We start from the raw sequence: 16,489 nt of genomic DNA, 5'->3' as shown, positions 1-16,489 counted from the left end.
TGGGGAATGTCTATGTTGCACATTGAAGGTATTATGATCTGTTGGAGCTGTCTCCTCAACCACAACTTTTGTTGCTTCTGCCCAGGCCAGAGAATGGAAACAGATGATGACATAAAGCTGGGGAGATGAGTACGGACTTGCCTTCCATAAGGCTGACTGTTGAAACACAGCCCCATCACAGATGAGAATAATAATTAATGATCACTGAAGAAGTTAATCAATACCTGTTACCGGCATTGAACCTGAGAAAATGGCTCAAAAGAATGTCATACCTTGCTGTACTGCAGACACTCCCATTTTCTTCACTAAGTCAAACTTCTAGGCCTAACAGTGACCAACATGTATCTCTTGTTTTTTTTTGCTCATTAGAATGAGCTGGATTTTATAGCCATTAATACAATTCTCCCATACTTGACAACTCTTACAATTGTACGGTTCCAGTTTTGATGTAGAAATTTTATACTGTTAATGACTGCTTTCTGTACAGATTTTATCATTAAAAATCATTATTGATACATCTGTTTTAGAGACGATGCTTTGGTATTCTGTTGATGCACACGTAACACATGAAAAATGAACTGCACATTTAAACACCATTATGGATCACGAGGTCAAAGATTTTCTGCTTCAACTTCCTGTGCATGTGTTCACGATTTATTATGAAGGGACATGACCAAACCTAGTGGTAGACATACAGGCGTCAAGTGTGTACAACAGGTTGGCTTCATCATAACTTGCCCTTTCATGGTTGAGGGATTTGCCTGCTAAGCCACTTCAGAAGGCAGTTAAAAGATAAACCACTTAAATATCAAGTGTTGGCAAATGAGCTGAAGTACCTTTGCAGAAGTGCATTAGTAAACCAGATGGGTTTTATAACCTGGATTATCTTTAGCCCTGTTAGTAGTACAAGTATGGCCTAATACAATTCTGCAGTAGTTTTGATTGAACCTTGTGTTGGAACAAATATTTCTTAACTCTGCTAACTTGGCAGTGATTTTAAGGTGTATTATAATCCATGTTGTAACAAAGCTTATTCTATCTCAATGAATCAGAAGCTACAACCCGGTCTGTCTTCCATCTCTTAAATCATTAGTGCTTATTGCAATTTCTTTAAGCTGATGTCAAGGTTGCAAGTTGAACTCAAGATTCAAGGATGAGCCGAGTAGACGTATCTACACTTATTAAGCATGAAGGTCAGGACTGCAGTTTTTTAGTTATGAGCAGTAATGGCTGTTATAGAACACAGAGGCCTCCTTCATTACTTTCTTCCAGTGGACTAGAGAAGGATTTGGTTTGGAATACACCATTATGCCCAGCTGCTGCTCTCTATTCTATACTGGTGGGTACTTGATCACATCTCAGGCCTATTAGCTACAATGAGACAATTACTTGATACAAATGGTGTCCCAAAATCCTCAACTAAACTTCTTTCCAAAATACAGATCACTAGGAGACCAAGAGAAGCTGGGTTTTTTAAGTTTCCCAATATTGTAATTGATCCTACTTTTGTGAGTAGTTGGTGATGTACCTTCACAGGCAACAAGGAACTAAGTTGGAATGTTAAAGGAATACTTTTAAACAAATATTGATGGCAATGATCAAAATAATATTTTCTTGGTAGTAGCAGAGTGGTTAATGAATTGAGGAGAGCTTTTTAGCTGACTAAAGTTAACTTGAGTGGAATCAGAACATATAGCATCGCTCATCCAGAGAGTGCATCACAGCTACAGAAATGAAGGTTGTCGAGACAGGTTTGTGTACTAAGTCAGTACGGGTGGAAGTTAGGAACAGCAAGGAAGTAGTCACCTCAGTGGGGGTCTTCAACAGATTCCCCCCCAAATAACAACAGTACGGAAATCAAAGGGGTGGCACGGTTGCTCAGTGGTTAGCACTGCTGCCTCACAGCACCAGGGTCCCAGGTTAGGTTCCAGCCTCAGGTGACTGTGCAAACTCCACACAGAAATTCTCCCAATGTTTGTGTGGGTTTCCTCCCACAGTCCAAAGATGTGCAAGTCAGGTGAATTGGCTATGCTAAATTGCTCATAGTGTTAGGTGCATTAGTCAGAGGGAAATGGGTCTGGGTGGGTTACTCTTCGGAGGGTTGGTGTGGAGTTGTTGGGCTGAAAGGCTTGTTTCCATACTGTAGGGAATCTAATATAAATCTAATAACTCATTGGAAAAAATGTAAACGTAGCAGGGTTGTTATGGGTGACTTCAACTGTCCCAATATTGATTGGAAACTTCTTAGTGCAGATGGTTTGGATGAAGCAGTTGTCAGGTGTGCTTAGGAGAGTTTCCTTACTGAACATGTAGACAAGCTGACGAGGGGAGAGGCCATTTTGGATTTGGTGCTTGGTAATGAGCCAGGGCAGGTGTCAGATTTCACACTACAAGAACACTGATGGCAGTGATCACAACTGCCTCACATTTACCATAGCCATGGAGAGAGAAAGGAGCAGTTACCATGGGAAAATATTTAATTGGGGAAAAGGAAATTATGACACTATCAGACAGGAGTTGGGAAGTATAGATTGGGAGCAATTGTTCCACAGAAAGGGCACAAGACGTGTGGAGACTGTTTGAGGTGCAGTTGTTGCAAGTGATGCATAAACTTGTTCCTCCGAGACAGGCAAGAAGGGATAAGATTAAGGAGTCTTGGATGACTAGAACAGAGGAGCTTCTTGTCAAAAGGAAGGCAGCAGCTTTCATAAGGTGGAGGATGCAAGGGTCACACACAGCTTTAGAGGATTACAGCCTTGCTAGGAAGGAGATCAAAATGGACTGAGGAGAGCCAGGAGGGGGCACAAAAAGGGTTTGGCAGGAAGGATTAGGGAGAACCCAAAGGCATTTTACTCATACGTGAGGAATACAAGAATGAGCAGGAAGAAGTTAGGACTGATCAGGGATTGCATATGAAATTGTGCGTGGAGTCTGAGTAGATGCGTAAGCCCTAAATGAGTGTTTTTGTTTCGATTTTCACTAAGGAAAGGGACCTTGTTGTGAATGAGAACTTTGAGGAGCAAGGAAACAGGCTTGAACTGATAGAGATTGAGGAGGTCGATGTGCAGGAAATTTTGGCAAACATTAAGATTGATAAATCCCAGGGCCAGAGGTCAATTGGGCTGTATGGGAATGCTTCTGCCACCTATTTTAATTATAGTATTCAAGTAAATCTTCTCAATCTGGTGCTGAATAAAATAATATTTTCCAGTGTACAGAAAATACTGGCACCGTTTAAATCCACATAAACAGGAAATCTATTAAAAAAAGACAACAACTGACAATGCCACAGCTGACAATGATAGCAGCTTTATTTAATAAATTCTCTTTACAAGTTCTCTAATTCACAGGCAGCCAGTACTGAAGTTTATTGCACTAGGTTAAAAGACATGGGTTTTTACAAAAGGAAAGCAGTAGATCTCTTTTCAGTGATGTGGTGGTAGACTTTGCTGTGCATCCATTTTTTTTTAAAAAGAGCAAGTTGGAAAGGAATTGCAGCACACTGATGCTGAAGTGTTGCATTTGAATAAATGGTGTCATAATGTATTCAGCAATCCTTCAATATGCAGGGAAAAATCAGTGATGGGCTGGAAAAGGGTAATCCAGTGGCAGTTATGCTGCATTAAGACAATAGTGAAAAGCAGGGACTTAAGCCTTCATTAGAGCACTGACGACAGCCTTGGCATTAAGGCTGCGTAAGTCATTGTAGGTCTGTCCAGTTCCAACGAAGACTATTGGCTGGCCAGTGATGTAGGTCATAGAAATGGCAGCACCAACCTGAAACAACAGAAGAGTCTGTTAACCTTGGAGCTCAACTGAAGAGACAAGAGAATGGGTACAACTGTAGCACATAGTAGTAGTCTGGCACTGGTGGTTGGAGGTATCAGATGAGTTATGGACATTATGCTCAATGGATTTTAATGTAGGCAAATGTGAGGTTATCCACTTTGGACTTAAGTTGACAAAACAATGTACTTTCTAAATAGTAAAAAGCTAGAACAATGGAAGTCCAAAGAGAATTGGAAATCCATGTACATAGTTTCTGTGCCTCTTCGTGATGTTTTAAACAATCTAAAAGGCTAATGGAATATTAGTCTTGATAGACAGGATTCAAGTATGGCGGTTATGCTACAGCCCTGGATACAGCACAGCTACATGCTCTTTCTGGATCAGGTGATAATATTACCACCTCTGGGTCAGAAGGTAGTGAGTTCAAACTCCACTGTAGGACTTGATATGCCACAAAAGTTATTTGACACTTCTTCCCCTTCTGAGGCATAAGGCCTGGATTCAATACACACCTGCTCCAGAGGTGGATCACAATATGTCTGATCAGGTTGATACTAAACTAAACTATCTAGAGCACACCTGTGTGTAGTTCTAAGGAACAACAAACTGTTCTGGAGCTACACAGCTTGGATTCACTTGAAAGACATTTAGATTCCAAGAGTTAAATTATAAGGAGAGATTAAATAAACCAGGATTGTATTGTTATGGAACAGGCCAGACCCCTCAGAACATTAAGAAAGTGGCCCAACTCTTTCTTTGTCGTTGTTGTAAGCAGGTATGATGTGGATATTCCAGGAGGGATGCAGTTGGTCAAACCGCTTAGTTTTAAACAAATAATTTATTTACGAGGTTACCGAATGAAACACAAACAAAAGAGAACAGAAGACAGAATAATGTAACCTATCCGAAAACCCAACAGACCATCCCAAAGTAATGATGCTGTTCCAGATACTTACACCAATCCCCATAAACATCCCTTGGCACAAAAGGAAAAATTAAAACAGACGAGAAATCAGACAGAGATCAGCATAGACCTGCTTCTTGGAGTCTAACAGCATTCTCAACTACTGCTTGCTAACCAAACCAGAGAAAAGTTGAGCTGGGAGAACTGGCCACCCTCCTTTCGTTGTAGAAATATTTTTTTAAACTTAAAAGCCTTTTGCCTTAGGCAGTATCTGTCAGCTATTATCAAATTAGCCCTAAAACCTTTCAACCACAGACTTCTCGGAGTCATGTCTTTTACGACCTCTGGAAAAAAAAAGCCAAAATAACATTACCTTGTAAAGAAGCAGCATCTTCAAAGTATTCATTGAAATATAGACCAGTTTTCAAATTATTAAGGGGAAAGAGGGTATGTAGAGAAAAACTTTCTGCAAATTGAGGACAAGACGACTGGTTGGGGGAAAGGGTGATTTACACTGTGAAACCAGAGGTTTCCTTTCAGGTGTGAAATTAACAAATAAAACTGGAGTTATATTCACTGAAATTTAGAAAGTCAACAGGTGACATGGGGAGAAAGAGAAGTCATTTCTGCAAGTCTGCAGAGGTTAGGAATGTGTGGGAGGGGACACAATGTAAAAATCAAAGCTAATCCTTTCAGGAGTTACGTCAGCAAATACTTTGCCTGAACAATTTGGAATGATTTTTCACAAATCACAGCTGATGTTGAACTGAGATTGTTAAATTTTGTTCACAAAGGAAGTGTCAAAGGCAGGAATATGAAGAACATGGGTTAGAGATCAATAACGGTCTCACTGAATGATAAAACAAACATGACTAACTAAATGGCCTCTTCCTGTTAATTTAGATCATTTACTCTCACTCTAACCATTGGTAAATATAATGAATCAAGAACAGTATGGATGAGATTTGAGAACTCAGCCACAAACTGCAATATTGTCTTCACAGCAGAGGTTTCGAACCTTCTCTTTGGTTCATTTATTTTATGACAGCTCCGAGGACCACATGTGAAATGTTACAACAAAAAGAAATACAGCTTTCCAAAGCCAAGTTATAAATTAGCAGTTTAAATTTCTGACCCTATTTAAGCAGCAATATGAAATATTGGTTCAATAGTTAGTGTGTTTACAGACTTTCTGTAGTCTTGCTGAGATGTAGAACGATTAAAAACAGCCAAATAATAAATTTCTTGATTCCAATTTAGAAGCATTAGAAACCTGAGATTAATGGTTTTATTTTTTACTCAAGCTGTAAGTTGAATAAGAGATCTGATAGAAAACCTGATGAAGGGCTCTGGCCCGAAACATCGAATTTCCTGTTCCTTGGATGCTGCCTGACCTGCTGTGCTTTAACCAGCAACAAATTTTGAGCTCAGAAAACCTTTCATACCTGGCCTGGATTGCAGAGAACATGCCATGTCGGCTTTCTAGAGTTTTAGGAGCAGAAGGACTGAACTAGGTGGAAAGACTAAATCTGCATCTCTTGTACTTACAATGTCCAGGTAGACCCACACCAATCAGCATGAATTTGAGCAGCATGGTGACTCAGTGGTAAGCACTGCTGCCTCTCAGCACCAGGGACCCGGGGTTGATTCCACTCTCAGGCAACTGTCTCTGTGGAGATTGCACGTTCTCCTTCAGTCTGCATGGGTTTCCTCTGGGTGTTCCGTTTCCTCCCACAGTCCAAGGATGTGCAGGTTTGGTGAATTGGCCACATTAAATTGCCCATACTGTCCAGGGATTAACAAACTAGGTGGATTGGCAATGGGAAATGCAAGTTACAGAAATAGGGTAGAGGGGTTGGTCTGGGTGGGATGTTCTTTGGAGAAAGTGAGGACTGCAGTTGCTTGGAGATCTGAGTCAAAAGGTGTGGTGCTGGAAAAGCACAGCTGGTCAGGCAGCATCTGGGGTCAGGAGAGTCAATGTTCTGAACATAAGCTCTTCAGCACAAAGAGCTTATGCTCGAATAGTTGACTGTCCTGCTCCTCAGATGCTGCCTGACCGGCTATGCTTTTCCAGCACCACGCTGTTGACTCTGCTCTTCGGAGGGTCAGTCTGGACTTGATGGGCTGAATGGCCTGCTTCCATACTGAATAAAAATCAGTTGAGAAATTTCGATTTACATTTACAAAAGATCATGGTGAGGCATTTGCAGATTTAAAAGTGAACAAAGAACTTGGCTAAATCTCACTGCAGGTGTACCACATTCGGCACAGTGGCTCAGTGGTTAGCATTGCTACCTCATAGTGCCAGGGGCCCCAGTTCAAATCCAGCCTTGGGCAACTGCCTATGTGGAATTTGCACATTCTCCCTGTGTCTGCATGGATTTCCTCCAGGTGCTCCTCCCATAGTCCAAAGATGTGCAGCTTAGGTGAACTGGCTGTGCTAAATTGCCCATAGTGTTCAGGGATGTTTAGGTCAGGTGTATTAGGGGCAAATATAGGGTGGGGCAATGAGTCTGGGTGGGTTACTCTTCGGAGGATCAGTGTGGACTTGTTGGGCCAACATGCGTGTTTCCATGCTGTAGGGATTCTGTGATTCTCGTCAGGTTACTTAAAATTATCATTGGTTCACGATTATTACCTTGTCGTCAATTGTATCAAATTTAGTCAGTACAATGCCATCGATCAGCCGTGGTTTCTCAGCCATTGAATGGTCAGCCAGAGCCTGGTTAAACTTGACCTGGGGGGAGGGGGGAGAAAAGAGAGTGGGAGAAGATTCAGTACAGATCACAACCCCTCAATGCAGGAATATTGCCGGGATTTCAGTAAAGCATGTGAACTTGTTTTCATTGTGATTCTACCAAGCTGGAATTGTGCCTAGAGAGAACATTGAGATAGTAGCACTACCATAAACTAACATTAGCTATGTATGTCACTAACACTGGGCCAGTCACTATCATATTGGCATACAGAACTGAAAGGGTCAGGTCTGTCAATCATAAACAGGTAAAACAGTAGTGGAAAGAGCATGGAGGTATAGTAGCACTTGGTACCAGGCTGTTATTGGTAGTTTAAGCAAAGATGCTGAATTACATGTATCACACTTAAATGTTCAATGAGGAAAAGTGTGAGCAAGTTCAGTGCAGCATCCAGCCTAGAATTTGAAGACAGCCAAATGCACATGAAGCTGCCCAATGAGGTTATGACGATTACCTGTTACAGCAACCAGGTGTGTAACAGGCCTGGTCAAGTGCAGTCATCAGGATTAACGCCATACACACTATTCAGCATATCAGAACAGATTCACTGTGGCCCAACTAAAGAGAATGAGGGAAGACAAGATTACCCAACATCGCTATGCATCAGGTAAATGACCCCTAAGTACCACAAGTATGGCCAGTAAGCCTGCTGCATAGTTATCACTTGATTGTATCTCAAATATAGCCATCCAAATATAGCAAGTGTACATTCAAGGTGCATGATCAAAAGGTGGATTAGAAAAACTTGTTGTTCCTTATTTTCCTTAAAGCATGTCATCTCCAGTTGCTGCAAAGCCAAAACAGCTGCCTGTGCACAGTCACTTACAGGCACCTAGGCAAAACTGCAAATTGAACTTTGTCCATTACTACAAATGAATGCCAATGATGTCAAAAACCTCTCTCAGCAGTTGTTCTTGACCAGGTTTTTGTTTGAAGTGTTCTGTAATCACATGCCCTTTTGCTTTGACAACCATATTTTTTAAATCACTCCTGCCTTCCACTTGTTTTCAAACATTCTCATTCTCTCCTCTTCCCCATCCCTCTACTGGTGACCATTTTCCCTCTATGTGCAGAAACATAGAGAATAGGAGAAACAAGCCATTCAGCCCTCTGGTCCTACTCTGCCATTCCACATGATCATGTCGGATTCTCTTATCCACACCATACTCCCGTTCTCTTTCCATACCCTTTGATGCTCTTAGTCTCTAATAATTTATTTCTTCAATATATTCCTTGAATTGGCCTCCAGTCTTCTGGGATAGAGAATTCCATTGGTTCACCACCCTTTCTTCATCTCCGTCAGAAAATGGCCTACCCTCTATCCCAAAATTGTGATCCTTATTCCAGAACAGTACCAGAATTTTTGTATGTTTCAATAAGATTCTTCCTCAATCTTCTAAATTTTAGTCAACCCAATCTCTCCTCATACAACAATTGTCTTTGCAGGAATCAGCATAGTGGACCTCTGTTGCTCTCCCTCAATGGTAAATATGTCCTTTCTTAGGTAAACAGACTAAAACTGTACACAATACTCCAGGTGCAATCTCACCAAGACTCTATATAGCTGCGATAAGACTTCCTTGCTCCTGTATTCAAATCCTCTTGCAAAGAAGACATTTGCCTTCCTAACTGTTTGCTGCATCTGCCTGTTTGCTGCATCTGCGTGCTTGCTTTCAGTGACTGGTAACACAAGGTCCCTTGTACATCAACATTTCCAGAACAATCGCTATTTAAATAATAAAGTGCCGTTGTTTGTCCTACTGAAGTGGATAACTTCACAATAATCCACATTACACCAAGTCTGCCATGAATTAGCTCACTCACTTAACTTGTCTAAAACACCCTGAAGGCTCTTTATTTCTTCCTCACCACTCTTAATCCCATCTAGTTGAGTCAAGCTGGTTTTTAGCAAACTTGGAAAGATTGCACATGATTCCTCCATCCAAATCATTGACATATATTGCAGATAGCTTAGTTGGAAGCACTGATCCCTGTGGAACCCAACCAGCCACTGCCCTCCAATCAAAACAAGACCTGTTTATCCACTATTCTTGTCTAACCAATTCTCAATCCCTGCTAACTGATTAACACCAATCCCATGTGTCTTGATTTTATACAATTACTTCAAGTGGGACTTCATCAGAAGCTTTCTGTAAATCCAAAAACACACCCATTCGTTCTCCCTCTTTTATTATACTAGTTATGTCCTCAAAATGACTCCAATAAGTATCAAACATTGTTTCTCTTTCATTAATCCATGTTGACTTTGTGTAATCTCTTGCTATTTTCTAACTGTCCTGCTACCACACCATTTATAACAGACTCCAGCATTCTGCCGAATACTGATGTTAGAGCAATAGAGTTCTCTTTCTGTGTGGCTGACTCAAAATGGGACAACATGAGGTGTTTGCTCCAGATGTCAAATATCCACACACAAGAGATTAAAGGAGTTGGTAATTTCAGCAGTGTGACACACAGTTGGAACTACTAAGCAATAGCTGATACTCACCAATTGATCGACTGCCTCATTCCCCACCAATGCTTCACCAACAAAAAGCACCAGATCTGGCACATTAATGGCAATGAGTTTGGCAAGTGCAGTCATCAAAGGGGTGTTGTCCTGCATTCGGCCTGCAGTGTCCACTAGCACCACATCAAAGCTCTGATTTCGAGCTGTGGAAGAAATGTACACAAACTTGAATATTCAGAACTAGGCATTGGAAGTTTAAACTGAATCAAGCACAAGGGATCTTGCCCCAACTGTAGATAAATGTCAGAAGAGCTGACTCAAGCAGAGGGTGTTTTATTTTCAAATCTGAAAATGCAAATACTTATTGTGGGGACTACCCTAAATAGGAGAAAGTGAGGACTGCAGATGCTGGAGATCAGAGCTGAAAATGTGTTACTGGAAAAGTGCAGCAGGTCAGGCAGCATCCAAGGAGCAGGAGAATCGACGTTTCGGGCATGAGCCCTTCTTCAGGAATCCTGAAGGGCTCATGCCCGAAACATCGATTCTGCTGCTCCTTGGATGCTGCCTGACTTGCTGTGCTTTTCCAGCAACACATTTTCAGTGACTACCCTAAATACCATAAATGTGAGCATCAGTAAAGCAGTCAGACTCATTTCAGCAAGGAGAATCAGATAGGAAACAGCTTGCTGTCTTGGCCACAATTCTGATTCTGCAGCTTTTATACCCATATTGGACTACACTATCCCCAAGCTTGGAAAAGCCTCATTAATTAACACAGTGAGGTCAATTAATTCACAGGATCGAATTGATCTAAATATCATAGATCATTGAATCATTCGAGTGTGGAAGCATCCCATTTGGCCCACTAGGTCCACACCAATCCTCTGCACAGCACACTTCTATTCAAATAAGCATCCAATGTTTCTTTGAACACCTCAATTGGTACTGCCTCCACTATACTTAATGATCCCACCCAGATCCACCCCCCTACCCTATCCGTGAAGCTCCGTATTCACCATGGCTAATCCACCCAGCCTGCACATCCCTGGACAATTAAGCATGGTCAATCATCCGAACCTGCACATCTTTGGACTGTGGGAGAAAACTGGAGCACCTGGAGGAAACCCACACAGACACAGGGAGAATGTGCAAACTTCACACAGCTACTCATCTCAGGGTGGAATTGAACTCAGGTCCCTGGCACTGTGAGGCAGCAGTGCTAACCACTCAGCACTCGTACCACTCTGATGGTGATAGCGAGTTGTTTTCTTAATCATTACAATCCATGTGGCCCACAATCTTGTCAGGATTTTGATCCAGTGACAGTAAAGGAAGAGCAAAATAATTCCAAGTTAGGGTATTTGGCAGTTTCAGGTCACTGTTGTCTGTTGCCCTGTTCCTCAGGGTGGTAACAGTCACAGTTTTGTTTTGTAGACGGCTAACACTGTTATCACTGTTCACTGGTGGTGGACAAAGTGACTGAGGTCATGGATAAGATACAAAGCAAAGGTGGTTGAACTCCTTGAGTGTTGTTGCCCACCTGGGCAAGTTTTTTATTCATTTCCAGCATATGGACGTCACTAGCAAGGCCAGCATTTATCGCTCCTCCCTAATTGCTTACAGGGCAGTTAGAGCGAACCACATTGTTGTGGTCTGGAGTCACATGGAGACCAGTCCAGATAAATTAAGCAATTTCCTTCCTTAAAGGATATTAGTGAACCAGATGGGTTTTTCAAACAACTGACAACAGTTTCATGGCCATCATTAGCCTCATAATTCCAGATTTTCATTTAGGACGGCATGGTGGCTCAGTGGTTAGCACTGATGCCTCACAGTTCCAGGGACCCAGGTTTGATCCCTGCCTTGGGTAACTGACTGTGTGGAGTTTGCACATTCTCCCCGTGTCTGTGTGGATTTCCTCTGGGTGCTCCGGTTTCCTCCCACAATCCAAAGATATGCAGGTTAGGTGAATTGGTCATGCTGAATTGCCCATAGTCAGGGGTGAATATGGGGAATGGGTCTGGGTAGGCTACTCTTCGGAGGGTCGGTGTGGACTTGTTGGGCCGAAGGGCCTGATTCCATACTGTAGGGAATCTAATCTAATCTATATTCCACCATCTGCCATGACAAGATTCATAATCAGGTACCTGGACTTCTGGATTAATAGTCTAGTAATAATACCATGAGGCCATCGCCTCACCCAAGCTTTTCCAAGTTCAGCGGGACAGTTGTGGAAAATCTTCCATTGCATTTTTGACTTGGGGCTTTGTAGATGTTGTATCGAAGACTGATGCTTAGGGACCTAGTTTTAAGGCGTTTTGTTAATGATCAACAGTTAGCTGCTCCGAGATGCGGTAACTAATTCCTACAAAGTTTGCCATTTATTCTCTCGGATATCTGGCAAATATACAGAGAAAAATACCTGATTGTTTCTATCTGCTGGTTTCCCTACACTTGTAGAAACTACAAAAAGACATGAAGAGTCTGAAATTTCCCTCAAAATGATCTCAATCCCAGTTGTGCTTCAGTATACATTGCAGTTTATGCACCCTCAGTCACAGGGGTCTACGTTTACATTTAAAAAGGCAGAATAACTCACTAAATCACATGAAAGGACAAAAATATTTGAGATCACATTTTAGAATACATCACTTTCTCCAGAAAGAGACAATGACATACTTAAAAGGCTCATCATATAATTTTCTAAAATTACCAAAAGCAATGGCCTCCATTGCAATGCCAGCAGCATCCTTCCCATATCCTCTTTCAAACAGCTGGACCATGGACTGGCCATTGTGTTCCTCAGGTGGGTGCAGGGTACTCAGACGGCGGGTGTGGGTGCGAAGCTGTTCTACAGCTCCAGCTCGGAAAGTGTCACAAGCAGCAATAAGAACCCGAAACCCATTCTCCATCAGCCAGAAGGTTATCTGCAGGAAGCAAAGAGTTTGATTTCCCATTCACTCAGGTGAAACTGCCCTCTTAAACAGCAAGATCCATTTCATCCTGATACTGACATTTTTCCCCAGACTTCTAGAATTTGAAGTTTCTCTGCTTAGCTCCTGAAATTTACCAACATGCTTGAATATAGGGAGCTGGAAGACATTCTTATGACAGTAATTATCACTTCAAGTCCAGCAAAAGGCGTACATTCCTTCTGACCCTCTCCATGTCTCCAAGAGTTGGTCTTTTTCTCTCATTCCCTACAAGATAAAATCATTGGAGTTTCTCTGTTCACAGCCAGCTGTGTCCCCTATAAAATGAATCTTTTGTTTTCAGCTGCCCAACCATGACCTCAACAGGACTCTTCTCAGCCCACTTGCCTTTACACCTCACATGCTGATGGTACTTTATCAACTCAGCCACCTTTACTGGGTGTCCAATGTGTAATGCTGTTTTTATCCTTTATTCATCACCTATTGCCCTTCTGCACATGCTCAGAGTGCCTGCAACCAAAAAAACTCCTCACTGGAAAGAATCTCCTCGGTATGTCACTTCAGTTGAAGCCGCCTTCATTATTTGATAGAAGAAATGGATTAATTTCTACACTTGTCAGAACTCATGGGAACTGGAACAGTGTAATTCAAAATTTTGTCAGAGATGGGGCATGGGGGGGGTGGAAAGGAGGAGAGAATTCAGGACGATGGAAAACAGAAGTCAGCTGTTTAGCACCATGTTGTGCAAATTGGAGACTGTGGGAACTTGGAAAAGGCCACATTTGGAGAACAGAACTATTCTACCCCATGGGGCAATGCTGTTAAACTTGTACTTAGACAATGGCCTTAAATAAAATGTGTCCTTTGGTGCTTCAGGGTGTAACAGAATAAAAAGACATGACAAAAGGAGGGAGAGTGATTATTGCTTGAACTGATGCTTTAGGGAAAATCAAAAGGATAGACAGGCTGGAGGAAATTAGGAACATACAAACGTAAGACCTAAAGGACTCAGCCTCAAGCTTACTCCACCAGCCAGTGTGCAATAGTCAATCACCTCAGCTTCATTTTCTTCCTTATTTCCCGTATCCCTTGACTCCCTGACTGGCCAAAACAAATCTGTTCATCTCAGCTATAAAGATAGTCAATAACCCACAATCACAATTATCTGAGACAGAAAATTCTGAAAATTCACAACAATTTGAAGACAATTCTCCTCAGCTGAGCCCTAAATAATTGTCCCCTTATGCATAGATTGAGCCCTATGTTGTAGAATCCTTAGCCACAGGAAACAATTAGTCGGGCTCCCTCAAAATCTTGCACATTGTAATAAAATTACTTTTCGATCTTCTAAATCCCAGAGAGTATGGGCCAACTTCAGTCAGCCGATCATATGGGAACCTTCTCATCCCAGGGATAAATCCAGTGAACCTTCGCTGCAAGTATATTCTTCCTTAAATATGGTGATTAAAAGAACAGTGCTCCAAAGGTGGTCACACAAAAGTCCTATCCACCTGTACTAAGACATTTTTATTTGTGTACTCCAGTTCTCTTACAATAAGGCTAACATCTCATTTGTTTTCCTAATTATTTGGTATATCTGCGTACCCACTTTCAGCCTTCTTTGTTGAGGTAGACCATGTTCTATGAACATGAACATTTACAAGTTTCAAATCCTTTAAAAAAAAATTTGAGCTTCCTATTCTTATTAAGAAAGTGAAAAATGTCACCTTTCTCCACATCTTATTTGCCATTTTGTTTTCATTCACAGGGTTACCTAAAGCTCTTTTTATTTTCCTGACAACTTACAATGCCATCTCACTGTGTATCATCAATAAATCTGAATACATCACTTTCAGTCTTTTCTTTTAAGTCATTAATATAGACTGCAAACAGCTCAATTTAAGCAGGAAATTTCAGAACAGGGTGATCATAATGGAATTGTAGTGCTGGAGGAGTCTACAAATAGGAAGGAACAAGACCTGAAGGCATTTAAAGGTAAAAATGAGAATCAAATCGGAGACATAATGAGAGAGGAGGACAGACTGGACCAAAGATTGAGTCTAAAGGTGATAAAAGAATAGATGAGATATTCAGTACCAGCTGGACTGAAGCAGTGCACAGACGGCTGATGTTAGAAGTGAAGAGAAATGTTGGAGGTGAAATGAGGTGTTAGAGGTGACACCATCAGGACAAAGCAGTCAACCTGATTGGCACCTCATCCACAAACATTCAGTTACTCCACCACTGATGCTCATTACACTGTGCTACTTTCTACAAGATGTATTGTAGAAATTCCCCCAAGATCTTTAGACAGCACCTTCTAAACCCAAGGCCACTTCCATCTACAAAGACAAGGGCAGTAGCTACATGGAAAGACTACCACCTGCAAGTTCCCCTCCAAGTCACTCACTACCCTGACTTGGAACGGCAATACATTTCCTTGGAATCCCCTCCCAAACAGGGAGAAAGTGAGGACTGCAGAAGCAGGAGAGTCAGAGTCAAAAAGTGTGGTACTAGAAAAACAGAGCAGGCCAGACAGCATCCGAGAAACAGGAGTCGACATTTCGGGCATAAGCCCTTCATCAGTGCCATACTTTTTGACTCCTTTCCCTAATAGCACTACGTCCAGCACATGGACTGCAGTAATTAAAGAAAGCAGCTCATCACCAGCTTCAAGGGCAACAAGGGATGGGCATTAAATGCTGGCCTAGCCAGTGGGTGCCAGCGTCCCAGGAGTGAACAAATAAAGTGCCATTGGAAAGAAATGCAGCCCTGGGCTGAATAGTTGAGTTCAGTGAAAAAGGAGAAAGATGCTGGTCCTGAAACCTGGAGACAAATAAATGTACTCAAAGCATTGGTTGTCCCTGAAACTTCGAAAATGAAATGGCATAGGAGTCAGGATGGGGATGGAGACAAATAGTTGTTGCTGCTCTAGTATTTCAGGTTCTTCAAACTTTATCATCTTACAAACACGATAACAATAGGTTTCTGATGCCTGACCTTGGCGAGGTTGGTAGACTTCCCAACTCCATTCACACCGCAAAAAGTAATAACGAAGGGACGCCTCTGTTTTTGAGCTTCGATAATGTCACGTAAGATATCGACACGTCTCTTTGGTTGTAAGATCTGAACAAGGGAATCCTGCAAGGCCTGCTTCACTGTCGAGGTCACCGCTGCCAGTGAACAGAGAGATATGCTTAATTAGCTAGTTAGTAAGAATGGGATTTTGGGGATGATGCAAATGATTAGATTCCCCTACAGTCTGGAAACCAGCCCTTCAGCCCAGCAAGTTCACATCGACCCTCTGAAGAGTAACTGACCCTCTGACTAATGCACCTAACTCTATGGGCAATTTAGCATGGCCAATCCACCTGACCTGCATATCTTTGGACTGTGGGAGGAAACCGGAGCACGCGGATGAAACCCACGCAGACATGGAGAGAATGTGCAAACTACACAGATAGGTGCCAGAGACTGGAATCGAACCCTTGTCTCTGGTGCTGTGAGACAGCAGTGTTAACCACTGAGCCACCCCAAATCAAACAAAAATTATTTAAATAAATTAAGTGTACATAACAAAAGCTGAGATGGGTGTTGCCGTTAAAAATAGCCACTGTGATCCAACTGAGGGGGCATG

The 16,489-nt window shown here is 42.0% G+C and overlaps 2 protein-coding genes across 11 annotated transcripts in view; one reads left to right on the top strand and one right to left on the bottom strand.

The window, feature by feature from the left end:
* Positions 1-470, top strand: part of fam118b (family with sequence similarity 118 member B) — a 61,896-nt gene extending 61,426 nt beyond the window's left edge. For all 9 annotated transcript variants that reach the window (XM_060846781.1, XM_060846786.1, XM_060846788.1 and 6 more), the window contains one exon: positions 86-470. In XM_060846781.1, coding sequence (XP_060702764.1) covers positions 86-129 — 44 coding nt within the window. In that variant the 3' untranslated portion in view covers positions 130-470. The remainder of the gene's footprint in view (positions 1-85) is intronic.
* A 2,819-nt stretch (positions 471-3,289) lies between these two features.
* srpra (SRP receptor subunit alpha) overlaps positions 3,290-16,489 on the bottom strand; it is a 77,290-nt gene continuing 64,090 nt past the window's right edge. For both annotated transcript variants that reach the window (XM_060846700.1, XM_060846701.1), the window contains exons 10-14: positions 15,853-16,025; positions 12,633-12,846; positions 9,959-10,122; positions 7,332-7,430; positions 3,290-3,777 (exon numbers count right to left, since the gene is read on the bottom strand). In XM_060846700.1, coding sequence (XP_060702683.1) covers positions 3,649-3,777; positions 7,332-7,430; positions 9,959-10,122; positions 12,633-12,846; positions 15,853-16,025 — 779 coding nt within the window. In that variant the 3' untranslated portion in view covers positions 3,290-3,648. The remainder of the gene's footprint in view (positions 3,778-7,331; positions 7,431-9,958; positions 10,123-12,632; positions 12,847-15,852; positions 16,026-16,489) is intronic.

This window comes from Hemiscyllium ocellatum, chromosome 29, assembly GCF_020745735.1.
Source record: "Hemiscyllium ocellatum isolate sHemOce1 chromosome 29, sHemOce1.pat.X.cur, whole genome shotgun sequence".
NCBI classification, from domain to species: domain Eukaryota; kingdom Metazoa; phylum Chordata; class Chondrichthyes; order Orectolobiformes; family Hemiscylliidae; genus Hemiscyllium; species Hemiscyllium ocellatum.
This window is presented reverse-complemented; position numbering and strand designations above follow the sequence as displayed.